Genomic DNA, 26,448 nt, shown 5'->3' on the forward strand with positions numbered 1-26,448 from the left:
GCATGGGATAACTTAGAAAGTGTGCTCACTGTCTTTTTTTTAGGGGGGGGGGGGTTTCTTCCTTTTATATAATCTGCATCAGTCTGTAAATCCTTGTCAGCCAGAGGATTTACTTCATTTTTTATGACAAATAATTTGGTGGTGTCCATTGGATCTGATTTGTAAGTAATTCAGGCACACTCATGAGAGCACATCCACCAAATGTTGTGTTTTTGTGTGTGTGCATGCTTGCATCATGAGGAGCAACATCCCATGACTGAAGAGGAAGCAAATGCTCTTATTTTATTTAGAGACGGGGGGAAAAGAGAGAGGGGGGGTGCTATTGAGGGTTTGATATTGCGGTACGGCGCTTCGTTCACATTGCAGGTTCGGGAAAAAGGAAAGAGGCGGTGCTACCACCGCAATCTAATTGCTTAAGATTGTCGGATTGTTACCAATTGTATGTGAGTGTGCGTGGTAATGATTCCTAACCTCGCTCTGATTGTGCGTGTCTTTCTGCTCTGACCTCCAGCAGTGAAAGGTCCTCAAATTCAACAATGTGTGAACGGGGCAGCGTGGCCTCGCTGTGCCTGGGGGCTTGCCTGCTCATAGCCCACATCGTCCTGGGAGCCAAAAGGTAAACATGAATCTAATGCTCTTTTCTAATATATATATATATATATATTTATACGCATGAATGGCTGTATTGGTTGATGTATGGCAAAGTGCGCTGTCAAATATTATTTTGTGGTCTTATTTCTTGATGGCTTGGAGCAGATCTGCTGGGGTTGTAAAGTGGGGCATTCCCACAAGACACCTCCATGCTTGTTATTCCGAGACGATGAGATAAGGAGCTAAAATAGCCACGAGGCGTGTCATAATGGTGTTACATTTTCAAAAAATCATGCTGAATGTCACAGGTGACTTTATCGGTCGGGTACAGTGTGACGTAGTTGTGCTCATATTTGGATGCGATAACAACAAGACACATTTGTGTGAGATTATATCATAATCTGACTCAACTGCTTGGATTATTGTGCGTAATTGTGCCATGAAACACCAACAGTGGCTCAATGAGACATTTGCCAGTAAGGCATCGCTACAGTTGGAATTGTTCAGCTGCTTGAACTGCAGGAGATGCGCGCCTTGTTGAGGATCAATCAGGGCTTGTCGTGAATTATTCACCAAAAGTGTCACAGTGACTCCAACGTCAATTCATGTGGAGAAGCTGCGGACTGGCCGAACGATTTACATCAACGCGAAAAAAAAAATACTCTTGCATGTTGATGTGAATGATTGCCAGGCATTGACGTCACAAGTCCAATTTCCTTTGTTTCTACATTAGAGGACATCTAATATAAAGCCACCGAGGGCCTTCCACTGCAGCAATCATTATCGACTGGCAGCATAATCCAATCTGCTTTTTGATGTCTCGTACAAAATTTGGAGTTCCCGGGGAAAAAAAAACGTCATTAATTAGAACAATCTAGAGTAGCTTGGAGAAAAGGGGAGCGAGCCGAGCGAGACATCAATGTTGAGCGGCACTGTTGCTGACCTGTAGATGGGGATGGTGCACAATGTTTTATGAAGAAGAAGGCCCCCCTGGCTGCTAAACATGTAGTCCTCCCTGAGCGCCTTTTTCCGCCTGCTTTATTTATTTTCATCACCATGACTTTGCCACGTAAAGGCAAGAGCTGCATCGCAAAGCGTGTAAATCTGCATCTGATAGTGGGATGGCTGTCTAAGTAATTTATAGAGTTCTCTATATATTGGCTGCTAATGACTATAATTTATGAGAACATATTCATCTTATTCTGTCAAATGAAATATGATGTACCCCAACTAGAAATCTAGCATGGTGCAACAAATAATTCCACCATGCAGCTGACTACACGACAATATCTATATAGATGACCGCATATATTAAATTCCCACTTTTACACCAGAAATGTAAGTAAATCTTTTCCTAGCCAACATTATAAATGCAACATTGGAATGTTTGTGTGCACGAAAAGATGTGAGAATGAAAACATAATCCATCATTACATATTTCAACCAATGCTGATATTAACACTCATATATCAAAACACCATAAAGGTGAACGACAAGTTAGAAATTGTGTCGAGTTGAATTTCTTTGCATTCTATTGAGTGTCTCATGTAAAATGTCTTAATGGAAATAGAATGGAAAAGCCCCAGTAGAACTACTCAGGCTGTCGGCGTTATGGGATCATGCTGGCACCATTTCAAGAATATTAAATAGAGGTGAGGGCTTGAGGTGTATTGGAGCCAGCGCCTAATTTCGCCTTGTATACAATATGGCCGTTATTATCATCATTGTTTTGCTATTCTAGAAGAGAATGATGACAAATGATGGGGAATTGATGGCTGCCAAGCAGTGCTTTAACCCTTTTACACAAATCCATGTGTGACACGGTGGCAGTATCTGTATTTAGAAAACAAAATGTCCCGCAGCTCGCACTCAATCAGCCTCAATCCCCTCGCTTTGACGGTGAGCCTCATGTCGTTTCTCCCCTCTGTCTCGCTCACCTTTCTGTGACCCTTTCCCGCCTCATCTCTTGCCTTTATTTATGTTTTGTCCTCTATGAAAGATTTCTTGATTTTGCTCCTCTGCTTGCCACTTTTCCCGCCCACAGCCACCATGCTTTCCCACTTCCCTTCTGTTGCGCCCGCAAACTCATCTCAATGACCTCTCCCTCTCCTTGGGCGAGAAGAGCTTGTTTCCAAACACTGGCTGTTTATTAAACGAGGGAGCCAGCCTTTTGCCATTGGTGTAAGAATGAAGGGGAAAAAAAACACAAAAAAAAAAACGGGAAGCTTATGATTGCTCGGCTGCATTGCGGGAGATGTGCTCCTGGTTATCAGCGCAAACATACAGATGAATGTATGCACATATGCATTGATTCAGGTATGCTATATACATAGATATGCAAATGCGCGCACACAAACATTCCAGGTGCTTCCGGCCGCGACGAGTAAATATCTGAAATATTCATACCCCACTGTCACCGGTGAGTGTTTTGGCTTGAAGCATTTTGTTTTATGTTCAAGTCCTGCACAGAGCCTCGGTGGTCTGAAAGACCATATTAAGGTATTAATAATGGATTGCAATTTCTCCATGATTGTGCCTACGTGGGCATGGGCTGTGCATTCCGCTTTATACACTCGACATAAAAATGGCTTTAATGCCTGCAAACGCGTCTCTATTAAGCCACACGGGTAAGATGGAAGAACTCATTGGGGTAGAGGAAGTAGTGGGGAAAAAAAATATATATATATATTATATATATATATATATATATATTTTTTTTTTTTTTCCTTTGAAGGTATCCAAGGTCTATGTTTTTGTTATAAGCAGTCTTTCACTTTTGCCTTCAGAAGGCTCGCCTTGCTGTGACCTTAAATTTTATTTTTGGATGGAAAAGCCTTAACTAGTCCTTGATGAATAGCAAATACTCTTGCACTTTGGAAATATGAACACAGCATTGAATAGCAATTGGGACGATCACTTTCCTATTCCTCTTTCACGATTGCTGAGTCTTCTTTACGTGCGTCATCATCTATTGTGCACTTCTTCTATCATAACTGCCTCCGCGACTACAGAAATCCTCCTCATTGTTGTCGAACATGAGTCACCTTTTGGATGTTTTTTTTGGTTGTTGTTTTGCGATGCCAGTTGCGCTCTTTCTGGCCGTGACTTGACATAATCTTTCCCGCTTTTGGCAGCTCTGGGCAGGACAGCGAGCACAACACTACAGTGTTCACCAAGATCCTAGACAGCCTTCTGGATGGCTATGACAACCGCCTGAGGCCGGGACTCGGAGGTCAGTAACCAAAACAACGCACCGCACACAATGTTGGCTTCTTGTGACAGATATGAAAATAGCCTTAAGTGACAGAAAATTGATTGGTGGGTCATTTTGTCCAATTCGTCCGCCGTAGACAATATATAAAGAATCTCTATCAATGTTTTTTATTTTTTTTAAAGAATTAAGAGGGGGCAAGGGGGTCCCTCGCCCCCAAGTAAAAAGAAACCTAGCTCCGCCAGTGCTTGCAATCCCAAAAGAAGCCATTTTATTGTACACTTTATTGCCTTGAAACAGGGGAACTATTAAGTGTGAAGTGTTGCGTGAAGGACAGAGGTTTGTGTTGATGCTCTACAGCAGACATTGAAATGATGGGTATGAAGTTCATACCGTTCGAAAATGACTTTGGAATCAGTAGGGATCGGGGGGGGGGGGATATTCGCAAAGTAAAGCCCATCAAATGTTATGCGAGCACAGTGGCTTTATTTGCAGCACTGTGCAAATTTATGAGGAGATTGAACAGTGCACATAATGGAGCTGACACTGAAGCCAATACTAGCAAAAATGCTTATTGACATCCAAAATGGGCCATTTTTATGATGCTGTTTGTGTGTGTGTTGAATGGATCCGGGGCCCAAGCCAGGTGGTCTTGCATTAACAGGTAGTCTGGGGGGGGTAATGAATGCCACTCACCCTGCCAATTTCCTGCTTCAACAGAGCGTGTAACTGAAGTCAAGACTGACATTTTCGTGACTAGTATCGGGCCAGTTTCGGACCATGACATGGTAAGCTTCTTTTTTTTTTCCCCCTCTTGCCTGTGTAAATGTCACCAGTTTCCCTTCCTCCACTCTATCCTCTTCATTGCTATTTGGGGACCCGGGAGTGGTCTCCTCCTCGCCTTAAGAGAGATGTCTTCATGCCATGATTCATTTCACTAACTGGTGCTGTATTAATAAAACTGTCTCATGTGATATGTATTTGCTTGCCTACAGTAACTAATTCTACCCGGCATAAATGCCAGCGCCGCCCCCTCTGCATGCGATGATCGTGACCACTAATGTTCACTGTGTGATTTGTTAGCTTGCAGGAGTCAAAATATTACATTCAAGTGACTTTAGACCAAACTCCAGATCAGTTTAACGGAGTCTCTTGAGAATTGAGTTCAAAAATCATACATGACACGATATTCCATTTGAACTGGAGGATTTACGAGCTATGTGAGCTTGCCAAACAAGCCATGCGCAAATGCCACAGTAAGACAAACATGGCAGGCTCTATTTTGTCTGCAGAAAATTAAACTTAGTCAAAGGCAAGATTTGGAAACGGAAAAAAATTTTCATTGAGCCCTCACCTGCTTATAACCAATGAACCTCATCCAACCACGACTCATCTGCGAAGAGCATGCGTGCATTACTTTTGGCATCATCTTTGTTAATTGACATACAGGCCAGATGAAACATCTGAGAGACAATTCCACACAATTTCCTTCCTCCATTACCTTCTCTTTTTCAATTCTTAATAATTATCTCACTGAGGCTTAGTGGCTGCCCTATAATTTTAACAGGCTCACTTTACTGCGCTGAGTAGCTGTGTAGAACCATTCAAATGGTTTCTCAACTCGAGTCACGAGCCCGCTTCAAAATCAGATCGGGCACTTTCTTTTTGGTACCGTTCCAGTTTGGATTGCTTGGAAAATCGTCTCTCGTGACAATTTGCTAACCTAACAATGTACCCGATGACCGGAAACGGAATAATGCTTCATTTGTCAAGCCACCATAAGCAACTGGACACATCACGCCTATTAAGGAAAACTCAAGAATGATTTTTTTGTAAAAAAGTGATTATACGCTTGAACCAGGAAGGCATTCTGTTTTGTTCCTACAAGGCAGAGCACCTCCACATACTAAATCCTTGGCTAAAGCCGTTAACGTGAAGAGACAGCTACCAGCAGGGAAAGTAGGCCGAGGCCAGCGTATGAAAGTCAGAGTCAAACTGAGAGCTTGTCAAAGGGTAAAGACGTAGGGTTATTTATTTAAAAAAAAAAAAAAAAAAAAAAAAAAAAAAAAAAAAGTTGTTCTCTTTCTACTCAAGGTTTAAATTTACAGGGACTGGTGTCAACACTGCGTCTGTTCTTTTATCCCATCGCAGGAGTACACCATTGATGTATTCTTCAGACAGAGCTGGAAGGATGAGAGGTTAAAGTTCAAAGGTCCCATGGCCGTGCTGCGTCTCAACAACCTGATGGCCAGCAAAATCTGGACGCCCGACACGTTCTTTCATAACGGCAAAAAGTCTGTGGCCCACAACATGACCATGCCCAACAAACTGCTGCGCATCACAGAGGAAGGCACTCTGCTCTACACTATGAGGTACGTGGCCATGATATCAAAAGTAGACTGGTGAAAATGTCCACAATGCACAGTATGATGCACTAAGCAAGGATTGCAGGACATTTAGCATGTTTACTGGAGGGGGGGGGGCTGTGTTGCTGTCACAGATGAGGGAGATGAGAGGACGGATGAAAGATTAGTGTGTCACGACTGGCCTGACATGCTGTTTTTCTGCAAGCTGTCACAAAAGAGAAGCTCAGGGGGAAAAAAAACCTTTCTGCAGTTCAGAGGAAGAGACGCAGTTTGACAACCTCCGATAGACTGGAAGCAAACAAAAACAGTACACCACATGTTCCTGTTTGCATCTCTAATCATCTTCTCGTGCTTTAGGCTGACTGTGAGAGCTGAATGCCCCATGCACCTTGAAGACTTCCCAATGGACGCCCACGCCTGCCCACTCAAGTTTGGCAGCTGTAAGTGCTCTCTGGAGACGACACAACATCTACATACATTTTAGGAGAACAGAATTGTTACAAAAAGTGATTCATTCCATTTCGGCGACACTCGCCCCATTTCAGAATGCTTTTGGCTGCACACAGTCACTCCAAGATCCAACTTCACACGATTTTGTGTGAAAGGCACATACTGATAAATATCGGGTGTTTTAAGCAGCTTGGAAGCACGGGCTTCTTTGGAAACTGCCTTTGATAGAGACTATAAATATAGAGGCTCTCCTCCCCTAATTTAGAACAGAGGAGGAAGTCTTTTGGATTAAAGATGATATCTAAGAAGACGATTCCGTCTTTTCGGCTTTTCTCCATGACCTAACTTGACTGGAAATCTCCGTGAAGGTCATCTAGGACAGATTTCAGCTCATGTCTTGATCTTGTGCTGGATAAGCGGTATAGAAAACAGATAGATGGATGAATCATGATCTGGAAGCATGAGCGATAAGGAACGACAACACGAGAGCAGATGTTCTCCCAGAGGAAGTGTCCGCAAAGCCCCCCCCCCCCTCGGTCTTCATTGACCCTGCCAGGCCATGCAAGTCTCTGCCAGACGCTGGCAGGCAAGCAACGTGTGGACCTTGTGTTTATCCAAGGCAGCGCTCTTTGAAAAATGTCCAGAGCAACGCAGCAGCTGCTTGCTGCTATATATGCCTACACCTTGTGCTTGAAGACGCCTAACAAGAATGATGGAGGTTGGAAACAAGAATAGCGAATGAGCAAAAAAGCTGCACGCTCCTCTTGGCAATTGTCCGATATCTGAGCAACACGAGCGAGAGGGCCCTTCTTCGACCGACACCCGTGGACCCACCAACCCCTGACTTGTCTCTAAATTGAATCCTGTCCCTAAATATTTCAGTGTTTAGCTCTTTGCCTTCTGCTGCAGTCTGCAGCGAGACCATCCTTTCCTCAGCAGTGGTCGAGCCACACTGCAGTTTTGACAGGTTGGCTGGCCGTAGGCAAGAAAACACTGACTTGGCTCTTTTGAGGTCACGCCATGCTGTTGGGATGGTGTGTGTGTTTGTGGTCCTTATAAAGTTGGAGGACAACTTGATGTGACATAACACCAAAAAATTAGGCTAGTTTTGGGGGCCTAAAGATACAATCGGATGTGGATTGACTAAATCCACACGTATCAGATAATAGATATGTTTTTCTCGTCCCTTGTTAGATGCTTACACCCGAGCAGAAGTGGTGTATGTGTGGACCAAAGGGGCCGACCAGTCTGTGGTGGTGGCAGATGACGGTTCAAGGTTAAACCAGTATGATCTGATGGGACAGAGCGTGGATTCTGGAGTGGTGCAATCCAGCACAGGTATGTCGCATTTTGGTTAAAATTTAAAATGGTGCAGTAACAGAGTCAAGAATGACAAATGCCGCAGTCAGAAATTATGTATTGGATCATGTGTGACTTTTTCTTCTGGTCCGGTGGTAAAAATTCCAAAGTAAATGTTACGCATGATATATAAATATAGTGTGTATAAATCAGTATAAAAGTAACCAATCTTACATTGCCCTATTCTGACACAGAAACATTTGTCTTACTTATTTGTCATCACCGACCGCACAAACACTGTTTTTGGGTGTCCTCAAAATGAAACAATTTGATGTCTTTGTCTCCGTCACAAGCATCCATTTTTCATTTTAGAGAAATGACACGCCATGCCCTAGATTTGGAATTCCCTTACTGGCCATTGGAGTTGCTTTTTCCACCACCTCCTTTTTGGGTCTACTGATACTGGCAAACATGGGTTACTGTGGAAAATGGGTCATCTGGTCACCAATTTTGGATGAGCTGAATGGAGTGATTACCCCAAATCATTCAGTTTTGGAGGGGGTGACAAGCACCCAAGTTGCAATGGCCAAGCATCTTTCAAAAATGAATAATGAAATAAGCCAGATAATTCCGAGGCTGTCAACAATGATTTTTGATTGTGAATCCCATTTAAGTGTGACACAACAACGGCCGGTCAATCAGTCTCTGACAACACAAATGGAACCCTCAATCTGACTTGTTTAGACATGATTCTTCTAATTATTTTCAGAGTGAGTCAGCATTTGACTATCTGGTTAGACCACACTTTCTGAGAACCACCCTGAGACATTTAACAAGTCATCCGATTCTCAAGGCATATCATTTGGAAGACAGTTTAAAAGTCAAAGTCATATACATTGGACTAAAAGACGATCCTTGACATTTTCCCGTTTGCCCCGCAGGCGAGTACGTGGTGATGACGACCCACTTCCACCTGAAGAGGAAAATTGGCTACTTTGTGATTCAGACATATCTGCCCTGCATCATGACAGTCATCCTCTCGCAGGTGTCCTTCTGGCTCAACAGAGAGTCCGTCCCTGCCAGGACTGTCTTTGGTGAGTCCTCTAGTATCTTCTTTATGTATATTTCATTCATTCATGGGTTGAAAATGATACCAAAAACAAAGCCTGGAGATTAGCATGAACTAGCTGCTCACAAATGGCTGGTGCGTGGCGACTTCCTGGAGTCTCCGCTGGTTGCCTGGCAACTCACTTGTATCGATCTTGCTCATCTGACACACTGCACCGAAGCTAATCAGCGTATTCCCGGCATATCACACGTGTCCCCGAACCATTGCCTTGGAGCATACGTGACATATTTAAGCTTATCTTTGAATTGCCTATTAAAGCCACAATGCGACAAGATATTTCTATTCTATTCCATTCTGCACCGATGAGGGCGGAGGAGCTTTAATCGGTCGGGGCTGCGGTGAAATTTCAGGCAAAAATGGTGTTTAAGCTCTGAGTGTGTATTTGTGCCTATGTGTGTGTGCGTGTGTGTGTAGTCATTAGTATGTGTGTATCTGTCTGTCACATTCGGTTCTTACATAACACTGGCCAAAAGGAAAGCTCTTGCTTGCTAGTCTGCAGCATGCGCTGTGGTACAGCAGCAGGCGGAATGTCCTTGAGTTACCTCACGCGACACTCATTTTCCTGTTTTTCTTTCATTCCTTTCTTTCTTTCTCTCTTTCATGAATGTCAGTGTTTCCCTTGGCCCACTTTTTCTGAAACATTTGCACAGGCATCTGAGTTTGCAGCTATTTTTGCTTTTTTTTTTCTCTCATCCTAGCATTTTCTGCAATATTCTAGGGTGTGAAATTATTTGTGTATCGCAGCTACCTGTGCCTGCTCGTCACATGTGTTGAGCGAGCGAGGGTGGCCCAGATTGGATTTAAACATCCAAAGTATCTAGGTCATGTATGTGTTTCTGCATGCAATCACTGCTGGTTTTTTTGCACAGTGGGATAGCAAAGGGGGTAACGCAGCATATGGACACAACACACACACACACACACACTTTTGCCGCAGCACACGAGGTAGGTCATTCATGTAATTAATATGTATTATTCTGAGATGGCAGAATAATAAATGCCATGCTCAAAGAAGTCAATAGAAAAATAAATGAATCATTAAAAAGACAATTCAGCTTTACTCAAATGTAACCATAAACTAAGATGCGAGCTAAAATGTTGCCTTGCTATGAGCAAGGTCTTATTTATTTAGGATTTTTTTTTTTTTTTTATGAGAGTTGAAATAAGAATGAATGAAGCTAATTATAAGTGCTCTGCTAATGTATATTCAATTTGCATTAGAGTAACTTGCATGAATGTTTGCATTAATCATGTGAAATGTAAAAAGAAAAAACGTGTTCAACATGAAGAGGAACAGAAGTACTTACTAATTGTCGCGGTTTGAATGTCATGTCTTCTTGTTGACGTCCAAACGTAGTCGAGCACGGCTTCCACTTCTTTCTGATAAAAGACGAAAGCGATTGAAAAATGAATTGAGTCCAAGCATTGCTCGCACTAACATGCATTTGGCTATTGATTAAGATTTCAAAAGCATTAACTTTTCATGTCCATTACTGATGAGGGTGCTTAGAACATTCACTGCCTTCACATCTTCACTTTTAAAACTGAATGAGTTTTGCCAACTCAGGGTTTAAAACATAAATTCTTTGAATCACCAAAAAAAATACATTAAAAAAAAAAAGCTCTTTTGTTGCAGAGAAGAGCAGTTCCAAATTACTCACTTAGGTATACATCATTCTTATTCAAAGCACACCCTGCATTTGTTTTACGCCACAAATCAAAGTACGCACCGCTGTTAAGCTTAATTTGTGCTCTGTGATCAGACGTATCCGACACGAATCCATCCAGCCTCATTAACGAATGCAGCAACGAGGGAAAGGAAAAAAAAAAAAGTTTAAATCATGTGACGTGACGAGAAAGCTCAGTCTCACCAAATCAAGCCTGAGGCAATTTCCAAACACAGCAGTAGGTAGCCTTATTTACTGTATCATTGTGCTGATAAAGATCGGATTAGCACAAATGTTCCAAACAAACTTTTCAAATGTTCCACTCTTTTTCATTTCGGCCGCTATAATAGTTCAGGAAATGTTTCCTCAGAGAGAGCTTCAGTCTGCTAAGATAAAATGGACTGTTCCGCCAGTGAGTAGTATACCTGTCCTACTTCTAACTGTTCTTTTGACCTCATACCACATTTTGCTTGTCATGTTTAATTGCTAACACACTCAGTCAAATCAGCGTCAGTGGCAAATACATATTTGGCCAGAACCGGCCAGGCAGAGAGCAGTAGCGAGTACGGCCATTTTTCTCTGAAGGTCCACTCTCACCCAGAGAGATTTGTTCTGTGTGGCTGGGATCCAGTAGCTGAGTAGGGATTAACTGAACGTTGTCATTTCAAGGGTAGGCAATCAAGTGCTCAGGGGGGAGAACCCATGCGGGGGAGCAAATATCAGTCAGATCAGTAATTAACACGCACCATCGAAAGCAATGCATCATAGTTTGTGTACAGAATGCAGGTCATCGCATTGGAGTTGAGATCAAACTGCTTTCATTTATTGGTACATATTAAGAAATGCAGAATGGCTATTAATGCACAGGAACAAAGACGACAATGATTTATTATTATTTTTAATCTGCAACTTATTCACACAAACAAACAAAATTCAACTTGTCAAGCTGAGCAAGATTGTGTCAAAAAGTGTTTCAATGAGTGCACGCTATCTGCACCACATTTGATTCAGCCTTTCATCTTAATTGAAGGTAGAATGAGACAAATGGAATACATTAACATACAAAAATAGAATACGCAAGGCTAACGTTTAGCTTATTTTTGTAATTTTACACAAAAATGACAGTTGCTTCTCCGATTATCTGTCTGAAATAAGACAATGGAGGAATGTTTGTTTCCATGGCGACAGAACTAGTAAAATATATATGATTGGCTTTTTTTTTTTTTTTTTTTTATGAGGACTTGCGTAATACACGGGGGGGTTCTGCCTGCATCCTCCCCCACAAAATTAAATGATTTACTCTGCAAACGGAGGGATTGACAACATTCCGAGGACACCTACTGATGCGTGCGCTCGCTTCCCGTGCGCACTTCCTAATATGCATACACGGCAGGCCTTTATCCACGTCCACCCTGGCACATGCATTCATCTCCAAATCCACTCATGTCCAAGTTTAAATACATTAGCCATCCATCTATTTAATGTGAGGAGAAACAATATGAGAGGTGGCGCTGTGTTGTACCTGGCAAGACCATTAGCACACATGATTGCTGGCACAGGAGCTCAGCGCTGGATGCGCGCCAGCGGGAAACGCTTTGGCACTCTATCTACATGAGCTCTGGCGCCACGGTGACTCTTAAGAAATTGTGACAAAGCAAGCTGCTGCTTTTACTCACATTGCACACGTATTACAACTCATGTATGGGTGTTTCGTGAAACAGAGTGTGGAGCCATCCATTCTTCCGTCCATCCATTCACCCAGCCCAGCCCAGCCCCTCCCGCATTCATTCCTCATCTACCACAAACAAATTAGCAAAAGTTGCATTCGTCCTTGTTAGGCAGTCGTCTTTGTTAGCCTACAACAGCTCCAATGGTAATTAGAAAAGAGGGAAATAATTGTTCAGTCTCACATGACTGAATGCCCTGAGGATGCAGAGAAAATGCGGGAATGAGTGCCGAGTCTAGAATTTTAATGTCACTTTTTTATTTGACTTCCCTTTTGAGTTTCATTAGGAAAGAGCACTAAAGTGTTCAAGTTCCTTGAGGGAAGGGATACATATTGATATTTTAATTGTATGGTTAGAGCAGTACAATGTTGGCACTCATATCAATACTTTTTAGACACAATCTGTTTTGGATGTAAAAAAAAAAAAACATGCAGAAGAGACTGTAGAAAGCTAAATAAATAATGATGACCTACTTATTCTCTTTTGATTCATAACGAACGTGAGAAATGCATGACCACGCACCCGTGCACCAGCTATGCAAATGTCACAAATCCATCAGAGGGGTCCCTGTTTGGTTCTGGTTAAGTGACTAATCACTTCTTTGGCTCTGACTAATGAGAACATGGTAATCATACTTTATGCTTCACGTCACAAGCAAATCCAAAAGCATGTGAAAACCAGCGTGGGAGGATGAGGAGCGTGTGATTCATACATTTACCGCTTGTGTCATCAGAATGGATGCAGATGAAACATCCCCCAAATGCTTTCCAAATAAACATACTGTAAAGCAAACTGATATTTAGACAGATGTTTGGATCGTGGTATTTTGTCGCAATGGGCCCACCGTACCCCGCTGCTATTAAACAAATTCATGAATTGTAAATATGCATTTATAAATGACAATTAGGGCAATCATATGAGTAATAATAAATCTAGTTCCAATTAAAATGGCGCAGCATTAATGCTATTGCGTTAGTTGAAAGATGCATGAACGAATTGATAGCCTGTAACTTAACCATTAGCCATTTTGTGTATAATAAAACAGACTGTTCAAAATGAGACTAGAGAACGGCCATGTTTTTATTTTTTTTGTCCTAGGTGAATAAATTAATAATTATTATAGCTAATTTGTGCTCACCTTTAAACATTATCGGCCATGTTTTTTGAAATGTGTTGCAAAAAAAATTACACGGTTTTGTCAATGTATAAATAATGTAATAAAAAAAAATAAAAAATAAAAATTATGTAATAATAATAATAACTGCACATTGGGGGAAACCAACCAGTACAGCAAGTAAGTCAAATATTATTATTTAACTTCAAATGTCACCTAAGGTGCACATATCTGGAATGCATCACAATGAATGGCTTAAGCCTGTTCACATGTGATTTTAGAATGTCGACAATCCCTTTGTGTGCATGCCATGTATGTAGCGTGCACACATACGTGTACAATATGCGTATGGGAGTTGTCACTATGTCATGTTTCATATTTCTACCTGTACAAGCCATCTGTTCAAATTGCTCAATGGCTCATGTTGTTTGCTGTGTAAACATCTGCAGTATTCCATTCTGTATGGAAGCCTGACTAGAAATGCCCGCGACCCACTTCCTCCGATTCTCTGCGCGGTTGCTAATGTAGTCAGTGACTGATTGGGCAGTGTCGACAACATGCGGCAGCTATTATTTTGCATAGCTTTTGCCTTTTTCTCTTCTTTTTCTTCTGGTGCATTTTGCACAGCTATGCGGGATGTTATCCAATTCGTCAGCCGCAGTATCCCCGAGGACAACCGCGTGTTGCGGCTGCATCTGGGGACATCTCCACCTTTTGCGAGTCTATTAAAAGAACGAGCTGCACGGGCGCACAGCTGCTCCGATAGATTCGTACAAATGTATCGCGAGTCCACTTGAAAAAGAGTGCTCGAGTAGAAAAGACATCTTTGGTTATGAATTATTTAGATGTATGTATGTGTAGAAGTGTTAACCAGAGCTTTCCAGGTCATTTTTTGATTGTTTGTACAGGTCACTGATTAGGTCGACATGGATGGAGGTTACCATGGAGACATATTCATTTGTGTTTGTGCTGTGGTCTACAGGAGTGACTACTGTCCTGACCATGACTACCCTCAGTATCAGCGCCAGGAATTCGCTCCCCAAAGTGGCCTACGCCACCGCTATGGATTGGTTCATCGCCGTGTGCTACGCCTTCGTCTTCTCCGCCCTCATCGAGTTCGCCACCGTCAACTATTTTACCAAGAGAGGTTACGCCTGGGATGGAAAAAGCGTGGTGCCGGAGAAGGTATTTGCGATCTTACTTTCTTTCTAAACTGCTTGAATCACAGGGGAGAGTCTGCGAGGTAATGGCATTATAAATTGTCCTCATTTCCCCAGTCTTAATGTCTATTTCAACAAGATTTGTGGAGCGGGTTTCGATTGGTTTGCAAAATGGTGTCAGATGAGAAAGGACGCTTCAGACTTTTTCGCACACGGGGGGCAGTTAGCGCTTAACTGCTGTGGGAGCGGCGGCGGCAGCAGGCTGGGAAGCATTCAGTTGTCATCGCATAGAAAATTCAATTTGTGTAACATGACGTGAACATTAATAGTTTAGTGTTCATCTCGTGCTTTCTGCTCCACTTGTCCGTGAGCAGCATTTAGCGGCGCAACGCTGCTTCCGAGGACTTTTTTTTTTTTTTTTTTTCCTCAGACTTATTGATTTATATGAATCATTAGGTTGCTGATGACGCAATGTCAGCTTAGAGCATTATTCATCTTCTTGTAAGAATTACAGCATGATGCAAGCCTTTGCTCGTGATTTGCTCTTTAATCAAATTGACATTTTAACAATGACACATTATTATGGAAATGTGTCATTTTCTCCAAATTTGGATGTAGGACCAATTAGAGTGTTTAGGGGCAAACTACTAAAAAGAAAAGAAAAAAACTATCAACAATCCATTCTTCTAATTTGGTCCTATTCCAAAAGCCATTTTATGACTGGAGATTGAAAAACCCTTGTTAACTGTCCAGGCATTTTTTTTCATGATAACATTGTTAAGGAATGGATGTTATGAAATATTGTCTGAAGAACTCATGGCCCATTGGATGGTGGCCATACGCTGATCCCTCTCTTTGTTTTTCTTTCCTCATCAAACCAACTCAGCAAAAGAAGAAGAAGGAGTCCATGCTGAAAAAGAACAACACGACAGCGTACCCGGCCGCCACTGCTACAGCCTTCGCTCCCAACATTGCCAGGGACCCTGGTTTGGCCACCATTGCCAAAAGCGCCCCTCCACCTCCAACTGAGCCCAAGGAGGAGCCCAAGCCCAAGCCCCCAGAGGCCAAGAAAACCTTTAACAGCGTGAGCAAGATCGACAGGATCGCCAGAATAGCCTTCCCTCTGCTCTTTGGAACCTTTAACTTGGTCTACTGGGCCACCTACTTGAATAAGAAGCCCAAACTGCAGGGGATGACGTCACACTAATCCCTTGTTGGCTCCTTTTCAGTTCTACCTATCTAACTTTCATTTTCTTTGGTATTCCTCAAAAGAGAAAAAAGAAAAACAAACGTGTTTATTTTCAGACAAACATGATGTCCATGCTGGTTTGAATTCCCAGTCGTTGCGTTGCTTCTGTTTATCAACAGTTTGAAGATTTGGAGAAAATAACTTAGAGAACAAACAATAACTAAAAAGGAAAAAAAAAATAATAATAAAGGAGCGAGATATAGACACTTTTAAAGGGGTTGTTGTTCAGGTGTGGGACGATGCTTTTAAGAAAATGCTCGCGTAAATATTTAGCCGAGAGGAGAATGCTATTCCACAAATACACCGAGCCCAATCTTGTCTTGGGCTTTATTCTTTGTACATTGTCTATTTTCTTATTTTGCAGGGCTCCGGTTCTAATTTTTGCCGCGGGAGTCCCGAGAGTTATTACCATTTGAGGTAGGGATAGATAAATAAATACAACAAATGTGCTTTTGATGAGGGAGACAGTGCAACTATTTATTGCGTCCGTTGCAACAATGTGTAACTAACTGCCCAAGATATTTGCAATATTGCAACAACTGCTCATCTAAGTAACATACTGGAGGCTTGGCAAAGGACAAAGTGACAAATACAAAACGCAAAATGTGCTGTCCGTTTGAAACAGTCAAGCCCATTTCTCATGATGTTTGTTCGAGTATTACTGCAGTATCACTGTATTTCCGCAAATAGTATCTGAGGCTCATCTGCTCCTGTTGATTTTCCAACATGGTAATCAATATATTACATTTCATGTTATGATGGAGAAACGCTGATCATGAAATACGGCGCGGGGTACCCGTTTACAACATTCAGTAAGACGCCACTGTAAATAATGTGAGTTTGCAGTAGGTATTGCTGTTTTGGTTCACAACTAAGTTCCGACAAGCTCAGCAGTTGACTTTTTGAAAAGTCTGTCACTATTTGAGGAAATAAGTCACATACGTTGATGCTGTCCATGTATCCTGCCCAACCTGACCATTTAGAGATATGATGGTCTGTACAGGATCACTATAATATGAAGATTACTGCCAAAATATTAGATTTGAGTGGTTTGTGCCAAAACGCCCAACAGTGGAGAAATAAAAATGGTTTTACTTTTCCTATCATAATCTAGAAACTAGCTGTCAGCCAGGTTTTAAAGCAAAGTGATTCTTTTGTTGTTGAATGCAACATACACAAGCAACCAAATAATATAATAACACTGGTGAGCTAGTTTTGAAAATAAAAAAATCTTGGTAGTACACTTATAATATCAATAAAACGTCACAAACGCAAAATGTGGCCAGGTTACAAACCATTTTGGATTTAGCAATTTTTGGATTGGTGAGAAGAGCTTAAAAGCCTTTCACCATTGCTCAGTCCGGTCAGCAGGTTGCATCCATCGTCCTATTAAAGAATGCATTATCTTATTAGTGTATTGATGCTAATAATGGCCATTACGCAAGTGTACAATTTTTTCATTACTTTAAAAGCTCGGGTATGAGGCTTCCAATTGTTCGAACATAAATCAAACCCTGCTTGTATCTTATTTACGATTTTCTTTTAAGCACAAACATGAGAAACAGCACGCGTCTATATGCATGGGCAGGGCATCCTTAAAAGAACATCACCATCGCATCGACCGCAGGCTTTCATTTCTTGATTCAAAAAGACTTCCATTAGCCGTCGTTGAAAAAGGGTTGGGGTTTGTGCAATAGCAATAAAACACGTCTCAGTGGACACGCCATTCATTTATCTCCAAAAATAGAGTCAGAAAGCAAATCAATCATCTTCGCTTAAAAATGTTGACATGTGGTATTTTCCTTATTGCGATCTTTGTAAATATTCTCAGATGTTAGAGATGTCAATATTATGTTGGAGTAACTAAAGGGTATGTTTAAAGAATACTTGGAGGAGTCATTTTATTTCACAAGACACACATTATGGTCTATTTTATGCTATTGGGATTTTTATTTTGCCAGGTTTGTGTCCAATTGATTTGACTTTTTGTCTTGGTTCGCACTGATGTAAAAACGGTGTAAAAAGTGATGAGTAAGAATGTAATGAATTGTCTTCAAACCTAAGCAACATTTTAATTCATTATTTCCTTTGGTTGTCATTAGGTGGCGGGGGCGGGGCTGATTTTTGCCCCCAAAAAATGCCGTTTAACGAAAAGTCAAGTTGGGGCGAAAAGTCAACGGGGGCGAGGCACATTGCGGAAGGAAGTGCCTTTTCCATATATTAAGAGTCGGAACTGTGATGCTGACTGATGGCACATCTTTTTCCCATTTTGTGACCCCCAAAATCTTTTTGCTTTTTTTTCCTGTGTTCCTTTATTGGTGTTTTGAGTTGAAAATTGTCAACACTCAGAAAGTACCAGCTACACTGCCTTCAGTATCACATGCCCTTTTAGATAGATTTGTTGCTGCTGTGTGTGTGAGGGAGGGAGTTGGGGGCCGGAGAAGACGTTGAGGTGTGATGTCGTAATCTTGGCACAGAGGACTTGTTGAATCGTTCTATGAAAATGAGTATATTTTTGTAGCATGATGTTTGCCCCTCTTCTGGAAAAAAAAAAACCGGTGAAAGGTGACAGGATAGCTTTTTTTTTTTTTTTCTCTTGAACACTGCTTGCGCTTGTTTTTGTTGTTCTTCCTAATCCAAACGTTCTCTCAGCCGTGGCACGGCAAGGTTTCGGAACAGCCCAGTTTTAATTGTGTTAATGTAGCAATATTACTTAGCAAGGGCTTTTCTGAGGACCTCAACTTGAAACTTAGCGAGGGGATGCTTGCCAGCGTAGCTTTACTTCAAATCATATTTTCATTTGCATGCTGCACATCAAAGTTTTCTTATTTTTTGTCCACATCGAGATGCATTTGTCACCTCCTCCAATCTCTGACCGTTTCTACCCAGTATTAATTGAAGTGAATTAAAAAAGCAATTTCTTTTGTGATTTTATTTTTTCAATTGATTTGATTTTTTAAATTATTTTTCAATTACAATATTTACTTTTTAAGCACACTCTCTGCTTCTGTAACTATTTCAAAATATGTATTTTTATTCATTATTTCTACTCCTTTTAAACCCCAAATGGGAAATGTGGTTATGTTTTTTCTTTTCTTCTTTTAACCTGTCAAAATGGGGATGAGGTCACAATCCAAATTGAGGGATTATGCTCTTCTTACGATTTGCATTGTCACGGTCATCAACATGCCATTTACAAGCTGAGGGGTGAAGGAAGCGCAACGTTCAGGGTGAAGAGTTGTATAAAGACAGATATAAATTATTGTATGTATGTTGATTATCATGAAGAAAAATTATCTGTCTATATAAATATATATACATATGTAAAATACATGCATACAGTATTTGATTATATTATTGAAGATATTAGCTAAAACGATGAATATTGTTTGTATTTTCAACTTATTGTTATGCATTTTGCACATTTAGATGAACAATAACATTACTTGTATGTAGTCGGCTTCGTGCTATGCAAGGACAGCTTTCAACCACCTATCATCGACCTTGTCTACATTGTGTTTCAGATTTACAAGCTATTAGAGAGCGGGATGGAAAATAAGAAAAAGAAGCTTAGCTTTTTTTTATATCAGCTGTGCACCCATGAGTTTTTTTTGTTTTTTTGTATGAAACCATGGCTATACAGGGTGACATCAAAGAAAAAACGCAGATTATCTCTTTTGTTTGTGCTTCGGATTTGCCAGCGCTTGAAGAGAAAATGGCTTTCGTTGTTGATTGCACTTTTTCTCCAGGGTCGTGCAATAAAAGGCGCAAGACACACAAAAAAAAAAAAAAAATCGAGAAAAGTAAATCTGTAAGAAGATCTTCCTTTCAAAAAGTTGAGGAACCCCATTCTATTGCTGGCATTGGACTGAAAAGTAACTAAATTGCGATAAATGAGAGTCTAGTGATATCTTCAAGTTTTGCTCCATCGTTATGCGCCACAGAGAGAATGTGAAACATGAGGTACAGAGCAATCATGAGCTTCCGACTTTCACTCATTTGCAGAGCTTTCATGTATATATATATCACACGTGTTACTTGTCACAATCTTTGCTTGGTTGCTTTAATTTGAAGCCAATGAACATCAGCACTTGCCGTATTTTTATTATTTTTTTGGTTCTTACTAGATATCTACTGGCGTTTTTTTTTCTTGTGTTCTAATTTTCACTGAAAAACTAACAATGGGGAAAAAAAACATTTTCTAAAGCACAAACGATGTGGATATATGGAGAGTACGGACAAAGAAAGGACACTACATATAGACTCCACTGGGATGTGTTGTGGACAGGTTTCGGGGTGGGTGTGGATGAATTGGTGAATCTCCTGTAAATGTTTTTGTTTCTTTCTTTTGGTTATGATATGGCCCTGTAGATTCTGATTCACTGCATTAGTCTTTAAATAAAAAGGAAACAACTGAGCGCGGCTACCGCTGTCTTTATTTGTTTATATCATCAAAATGAGATGTTATAATCATCATATTAATGATTATTTGTTGCCTAGAATATATATTCAGTGCAATTGAAATTTACACAAGAACAGTAATTGCCTATCGCAGCAATGAGAGGATATTATTCTTTTCGCACTTTTCTTCCCTCTCCGCCTCTGCTCTCAAGTGTGCGCCTCATCTCTTTCTTCTCCCACCATGAAGCCGCGGCGCCGTGAGACTTCAGGTGCAGAGGAACGTGCGCTCCTCGCCGAGAAGCATGTGAGCTCTGAGAGCATTATGTAATAAAACTGCTTCTTACTGGCAGAAGAGCACCAGAGGAGATTTTTCTCTCACTCTGTCGGCCTTCTCCTTCTTTTCTGCTTCCACTTCATCGCTTTTTCCCCAAACCACAAGCACAAATTTGGACTCGGGCTCATAACAAGCAGGTATTTGTAATCCCATATGGTCTTTTGTTGGCAGAAAGTTTCTCTGACAATACGCTTTGGAAAACTTTGTTGCTGAATAAGGTTCTTTTACGCCCATGGTCACGTGAACCAGCAACAAATATTTGTCTGGAGAAAAATACACAGATAGGCTGTCAAGGTCATGCCAAAGCAACACTCAGATCATTCTTATTGATGTTTCACTTTCCTTAAAAAATAAAAATAAAAAAAATCCATCCTCCCATTTTCTTTTCAAGTTTCAGGGGAGCCACAACACACTGGGCACATTCAGAGCAGCATATGGCAAAAAAAATAATCAATAGCTACTACACCTATACAAAGGAGTATTTGAACAACTGCAGAATAGTTAACAGCAGCATATGTAGCAAGGTAAAGCCATACATGTAAATCAGCAGAGCACTGTGAATAAATAATACATGAACAAAACAATCCCCATGCATTTTTTTCTCTCGATGCAATCAGCTGTGAATATAAACTCAAAGTAACAACAGCGAGCAGCGTCGATACATACATGGATCAGCAATGCCATACACATGGGCACTTAACAAGCAACGGAGTCAAAAGCAAACATAAATAAATCATCTGTGTACGCAGAATTGAGAGCCGGGTTGGTTGCTAGGACTGACAGCAGCAGAAAGGATCTGAAATGCCAAATACAAGTCTGTCTCTGAAGAGTTCTTTGATGTTGTCTTGCATTAAGAGGAACCCACCCACCTCCTGCAATGAGTCCAGGGGACATGTCAAAACAGCTGAACTTTTTGATCAGCCCGTTTCTGTGAAAATTGCCCCAGCAGACCACTCTCAGTTGCTTCTATTGAGTCATAAAAGGTCCTCAGGAGGTCCTCTTGTCTGCCAAAGGATCTCCTCAGTAATCTGAGTCAGCGATGGCCTTCTTTGAACAAGGCCTCCTTGCTTGTGGACCAGTCCACCAGTCACTGACTCTGGGACCATTTCATGAATGTGTCGGAACCACAAAGTCATGAGCCGAATGTGTAATGGTTCCTTGCAGACCGCCGTGGCAGAGGCCTTTAAAAGAGGTGATCTGTCATTTTTATTTTATTTTTTTAAACCTAGGCTTCGCTGCACATAAGTTTGAACAGAATAGGAGCAATTTTCCAAATAATTTGGCTTTTGCTACTCCCACGAGGCTTCAAATTCTCGACCAATTGTAACACACTAAGTGCCTCGCGCCCCTGTGAGTTTTATTCATTGTTGTTTCACTTTGGCTATTTCTTTCCTCCTTTGCCATTTTTCCTTCAGGGGACATCAGCATATGTGATTTGTGTCTAAATGGAAATGAATAAATAAAGCAAACAGTCAAGCAAGGGGCAATGGTGGTACAAGATAATTGCTTGAGGCGGCAAACCCAATAAACCGATTTTTTTTTGTGTGTGTGGTCTAGGACCGTGTTGTTGTTGTTTTTTGTCTTTTGTTTGACTTAAAAAAAACTTGCAAATGACATTTTTTAACCCTTACTAAGTGTGCTCACAATGGCTCCTTATTAAAGCAGTCAAAACCTACGACTTCACCAAGATGAATAAAACAGTGGCTCAAATCCAAATAAAAAAACAGAATGTTTTAAATATTTCTAAAAGCCGTGATATGAACCAATCGGGGAAAGAAAATACAGCAATAGTACTATAATAACATACAACAATGATGATAATGATGATTTCTGTATGAAGTTTTAATATGCACTCCCCTGCTTGCGTGGGTTTGTCATTTTTTCCTAATCTCTCACCATTGTGTCCCCAAATCTTGGCATGATCACCACCACACATTCAATTCTCCAACTTCACCAATTTCTCTTTGTTGTGGTCCAAGTGTGTGTGCATGCACGTTGACTACACAACAGCAGAACAAAGAAACAATGTATTATCTGCCTTGCATCTGACAAGCGTACACACACACACACGAGCGCACACAATAGCCACATTATTCCTGTTTTTGTAAATTCTCATCTCAATATAATCACTCGGTGGGGATTCACACTTAGTAATTCCAAAAGTGGAGCTTAACAAGTATGTGCCCATGGGATGTTTTGCATTTATAGTGCTTGCTTTTATTTGGATTTTGAGACATTTTTGATCATTTCCAAAAAGGCTTAAGTGATTTGTAACCCTATTGGTTGTGTGCATTTTGAGCACTCAGTGAATGTCTTCCATCTATGTCCTAATGCAATCCATCTTCGCTAGCTGTGATTGTGCAAATGGGTTGGAAACAACACGTACATGTTTTTAACTTCAACGGTGTTTGTTGGTATAGTAGATTAGGTTGTAATAAAGAGGGGGACTTTTTGTCATTACTCGAGAAAAATTTGATAAATATTGAACATTGCTGACTATTCAATTCACCATGTCTGTAGTACAACACAAAGCACTTTTTGTAGTGGTACAACTGAAATGATGTGGAACAAATTGTGGGTTTTCTTGAGAACAATAGTTGAAATGGAAAAATTAAAAGCTCAAATTTATCCTCGTATGCTACTTAATAGTCTCCTTGAGTTTCACCTGGTCATCGCTCTTCTGTGTTCCCTTCGACCACAGTTTCACCCCGCAGGGATTCTAAAAGTTGAAGCTTGTGTTCATTTTCCGCACATAAAATGGGGATTTTTTTTTTTTTTTTTTTAGTCTTTTGCCTTTTTTCTCATTCCCCGTCTCCAAAGTTCTCGCAGGCCTTGCGGATGTCCTTTGTCGAAACCAATCGCTGGCATGCGTGTGATCTAACAAGCTGGGAGGTTCAAAAGGCTAGCAAGCTCCTTTCTGCTCAGCCACACATTGTCATTCAATCATATCCTGTTACCGTGATATGCCCCGTTCAAAGCTTCTGCTCTGAGAGGGGAAAAAGAAGCCAGTGAAAGGGCACAAATTGTATCCAATTGAATTCAAAGAGCAGAACGTATTTTGGGAGAAGGTTGGGGCGGTGATTTCACTTTTCAAGTTTGCCAATTAATACTTAGAGCAGATTTGAAAAACATTGACCCTGTTTTTCTACTTTGCAGAAGTGACTTCTTGACAACACAACGCCGTGTCAGTTGTAATTCTAATAAATGGCTCGGCTGCAGAAGCTACACAATAACATCCTCATGGGAGCAGCTCACAATAGCATCAATCAATAAAGAACTTATAACTTTGTGACCGAGGCTGAAGCACGGCGTGCGACATTAATAGGACGTGGAGGTGACAGACATGATGCTTCTACCCAAGAAGAAAACAGATTGGGGTAGGACATGCTTTTTCCATTCCGCTATTTCTTCCATTAAGCCACCTTGTGTCCCACCGCATGCACGCTTGGGCTCTCAATCTTGCTCTTGACGCAGAATGGCGGGTAACACGCAAAGTGCACACGGCAAATGGTAAATCAAGGCCCGATCGACCGTGCGCGCCGCGACTTGACACGCATCTCACACCCGTTTACCGGGGGATGCACGGGATGCTAAAGGCATCCATCAACAGACAAATGCAAACACGGAAAGAGAGCAAATGGATCCTGAGCGGAACGTCGGCAAATGAAAACATATGGGTCCCCCTTCTCCGAGGGGAGCCAACAGCAGTTGTGCTTACAAAGAAATATACTGTGGCGCAGGTTAACATATGCGGCTTTAAATCTTTGTCGCGAGGTCATTGATGACTAATTGACGACTGTACAGTCAACAGGGCAAAATCTGTTCTGAAAGTCTCTTTTTGGCCACACTCATTCTTTTCGAATAAAATGTGAAAATAAAACCATAAGATTGCTAAATTTATGAGCAAAGAAAGCATTTTTGTCTGTTGCTGATGTTCGAGACGGCAGCAAATGTAAAGCGGAAAGCAGCCCGTGCTCTAATTTGCTTGGATTTTCAAGCAATTTGTCCCATAGGTCAAAGTTTTTCTGTCGTAAAACTTGCATTCCAATTTACAACTGCCTAAGTGCACACTTAACTTAAAGACTCCTAATGGAAAGATGTAAAAACCATAAAACGAACACGTATTTAATGACAAAAGTGAAATGCAATCTCATATTGAAACTTTTAATATCCATACAAAAGTAAAAAGGAGTAAATCTTTAAAAGATCCCATTTTAACTCCAATGCAATTATGATTACCAAACGATCGGACAATTGTAAAAAGAAACGGACCATTGAGAAAGCGCAAATCAGCCTCTTGCAAATCGGCTTAATCCTTTGTTGCCCACTGAACTGAAGTCTCCGATTATATTTCAAACTTTGAGTTGCACCCAACATATTTTATTCAAATTGTAGGGGGGGGGCAATGAACTTGAAAAATCACAAATTGCTGGGCAAGGAGACGTCTCCCGGCTGCCTCTTCTTAGCAAATGTCGCCAGCGTTTGTTGACAATTATTCAAGGTCTGTTTGATTTGACATGACTCACTTCAAAATTTCGGGTGATTCAAGTACAGGGAGCCAACTAGAGGACAAACACATTTAATATCCATCATTGCCAAGTATTTCCACTTCCTTAAATAACACTTGGTGAAAGACACGCTCTTTATTTACTGCATATGTGTGTTGGCGTTACACCTCCACATTTGCGCTGCTAATGCTGATGTCGTCTAATTTGCAGTTGTTGACATTTGCAACACACCCTCGAGGCCATTCATTTTCCATTTCCCCATCCGTGTTATTATTACCGTTATTATTTGGTCGTAATCCAGATTGTGTCATCTTGTGCCGTGAGCCTTCCCAGCATGGAGCGATAGATCAATACGTTTCTGGCCGGCCGCTTTGAAACGCTCAAAGTATTATTAATGGGATGCTGCAGAGGAAACGCTCTTGAGAATGAAAGTGAAAGGATGAGATAGAGAGGCAGGGGCTTTATTATTCATCGGCTCATCTCACTGCAGTCAATCCAGCAGGGGGGGGTGTTGCAATGTTTGGATGATCACAGGCAAAGCGTACTTATTAGGCACTTGATCTCATTTCAATATATGTATGCGCAGTGCGAAGATAAAGCAGAGCTCGTGCGTCACTACTACTTGGTATGTTTGTCACTTGCATGCTTGCATGTGTCCTAATCTCTCAATGCATGTGTTGCACTTTCACTTCCATATTATTGCTGGCTTGAAATGAAACTCGTGAAAGTATTTTTCACAAGTTTGTGTTTTGTGGAGAAGGCAAAAAGCTCCTTCTTACTTGGAAGCAATGAGATAAGTGAGGCCTGAGTAAAAAAAAATGTCACACTAACTGATGACAGAAGCTCGTTAGGATTGGTCAAGTTCCACTCAGAATAGTCCAGGCAAAGTCTTTGAGAAAAAGCTAACTTTCCATCTGGAGCGAATGGAATTATTTATCGCGGTCGACTTTGGGTAGATTCATCACATCTACACACAATTCAAAATCTTCAATGAACCCAACATGGTTGTTTTGAAATATGGGAGAAGAAAATGGCGACGATTCAAACCCAGAACACCAGAACAGTGGCGGACCTGCGAACCACCAGGACATGTCTTTTCTAGTTTGTGAAGGCAAAGCATGCTCTGAGCTTCAAGTACAAGGCCACGCTAGGTTAGCCTGTGATTGACAGGCCATCAGATACGGCTCCGTCGGGGCACATGGGGGACCAGCGCTATCTTGCCTTTACCCTTTCTCACTCTAC

The 26,448-nt window shown here is 41.2% G+C and overlaps 2 protein-coding genes across 4 annotated transcripts in view; one reads left to right on the forward strand and one right to left on the reverse strand.

The window, feature by feature from the left end:
- The window catches only part of gabrb2b (gamma-aminobutyric acid type A receptor subunit beta2b), a 191,050-nt gene that overhangs the window by 63,330 nt on the left and 101,272 nt on the right, over positions 1-26,448 (reverse strand). For both annotated transcript variants that reach the window (XM_085935503.1, XM_085935504.1), the window contains one exon: positions 10,354-10,426. The gene's annotated coding sequence lies outside the window, so the exon portion shown is untranslated. The remainder of the gene's footprint in view (positions 1-10,353; positions 10,427-26,448) is intronic.
- gabra1 (gamma-aminobutyric acid type A receptor subunit alpha1) lies at positions 253-16,545 on the forward strand. 2 transcript variants are annotated; one of them, XM_085935510.1, is made up of 10 exons: positions 253-386; positions 515-616; positions 3,726-3,823; positions 4,523-4,590; positions 5,954-6,174; positions 6,526-6,608; positions 7,813-7,956; positions 8,859-9,011; positions 14,537-14,739; positions 15,601-16,545. In XM_085935510.1, the coding sequence occupies exons 1-10, from the start codon at positions 253-255 to the stop codon at positions 15,919-15,921; spliced, it is 1,527 nt and encodes a 508-aa protein (XP_085791636.1). In that variant the 3' UTR covers positions 15,922-16,545. The 2 variants fall into 2 exon arrangements, with proteins under 2 accessions (XP_085791636.1, XP_085791637.1); XM_085935511.1 differs by lacking the exon at positions 253-386 and having other exon boundaries at positions 537-616.

The sequence above is a fragment of the Syngnathus leptorhynchus genome, chromosome 17 (assembly GCF_054491065.1).
Source record: "Syngnathus leptorhynchus isolate UIUO chromosome 17, UIUO_Slep, whole genome shotgun sequence".
Lineage (NCBI taxonomy): Eukaryota > Metazoa > Chordata > Actinopteri > Syngnathiformes > Syngnathidae > Syngnathus > Syngnathus leptorhynchus.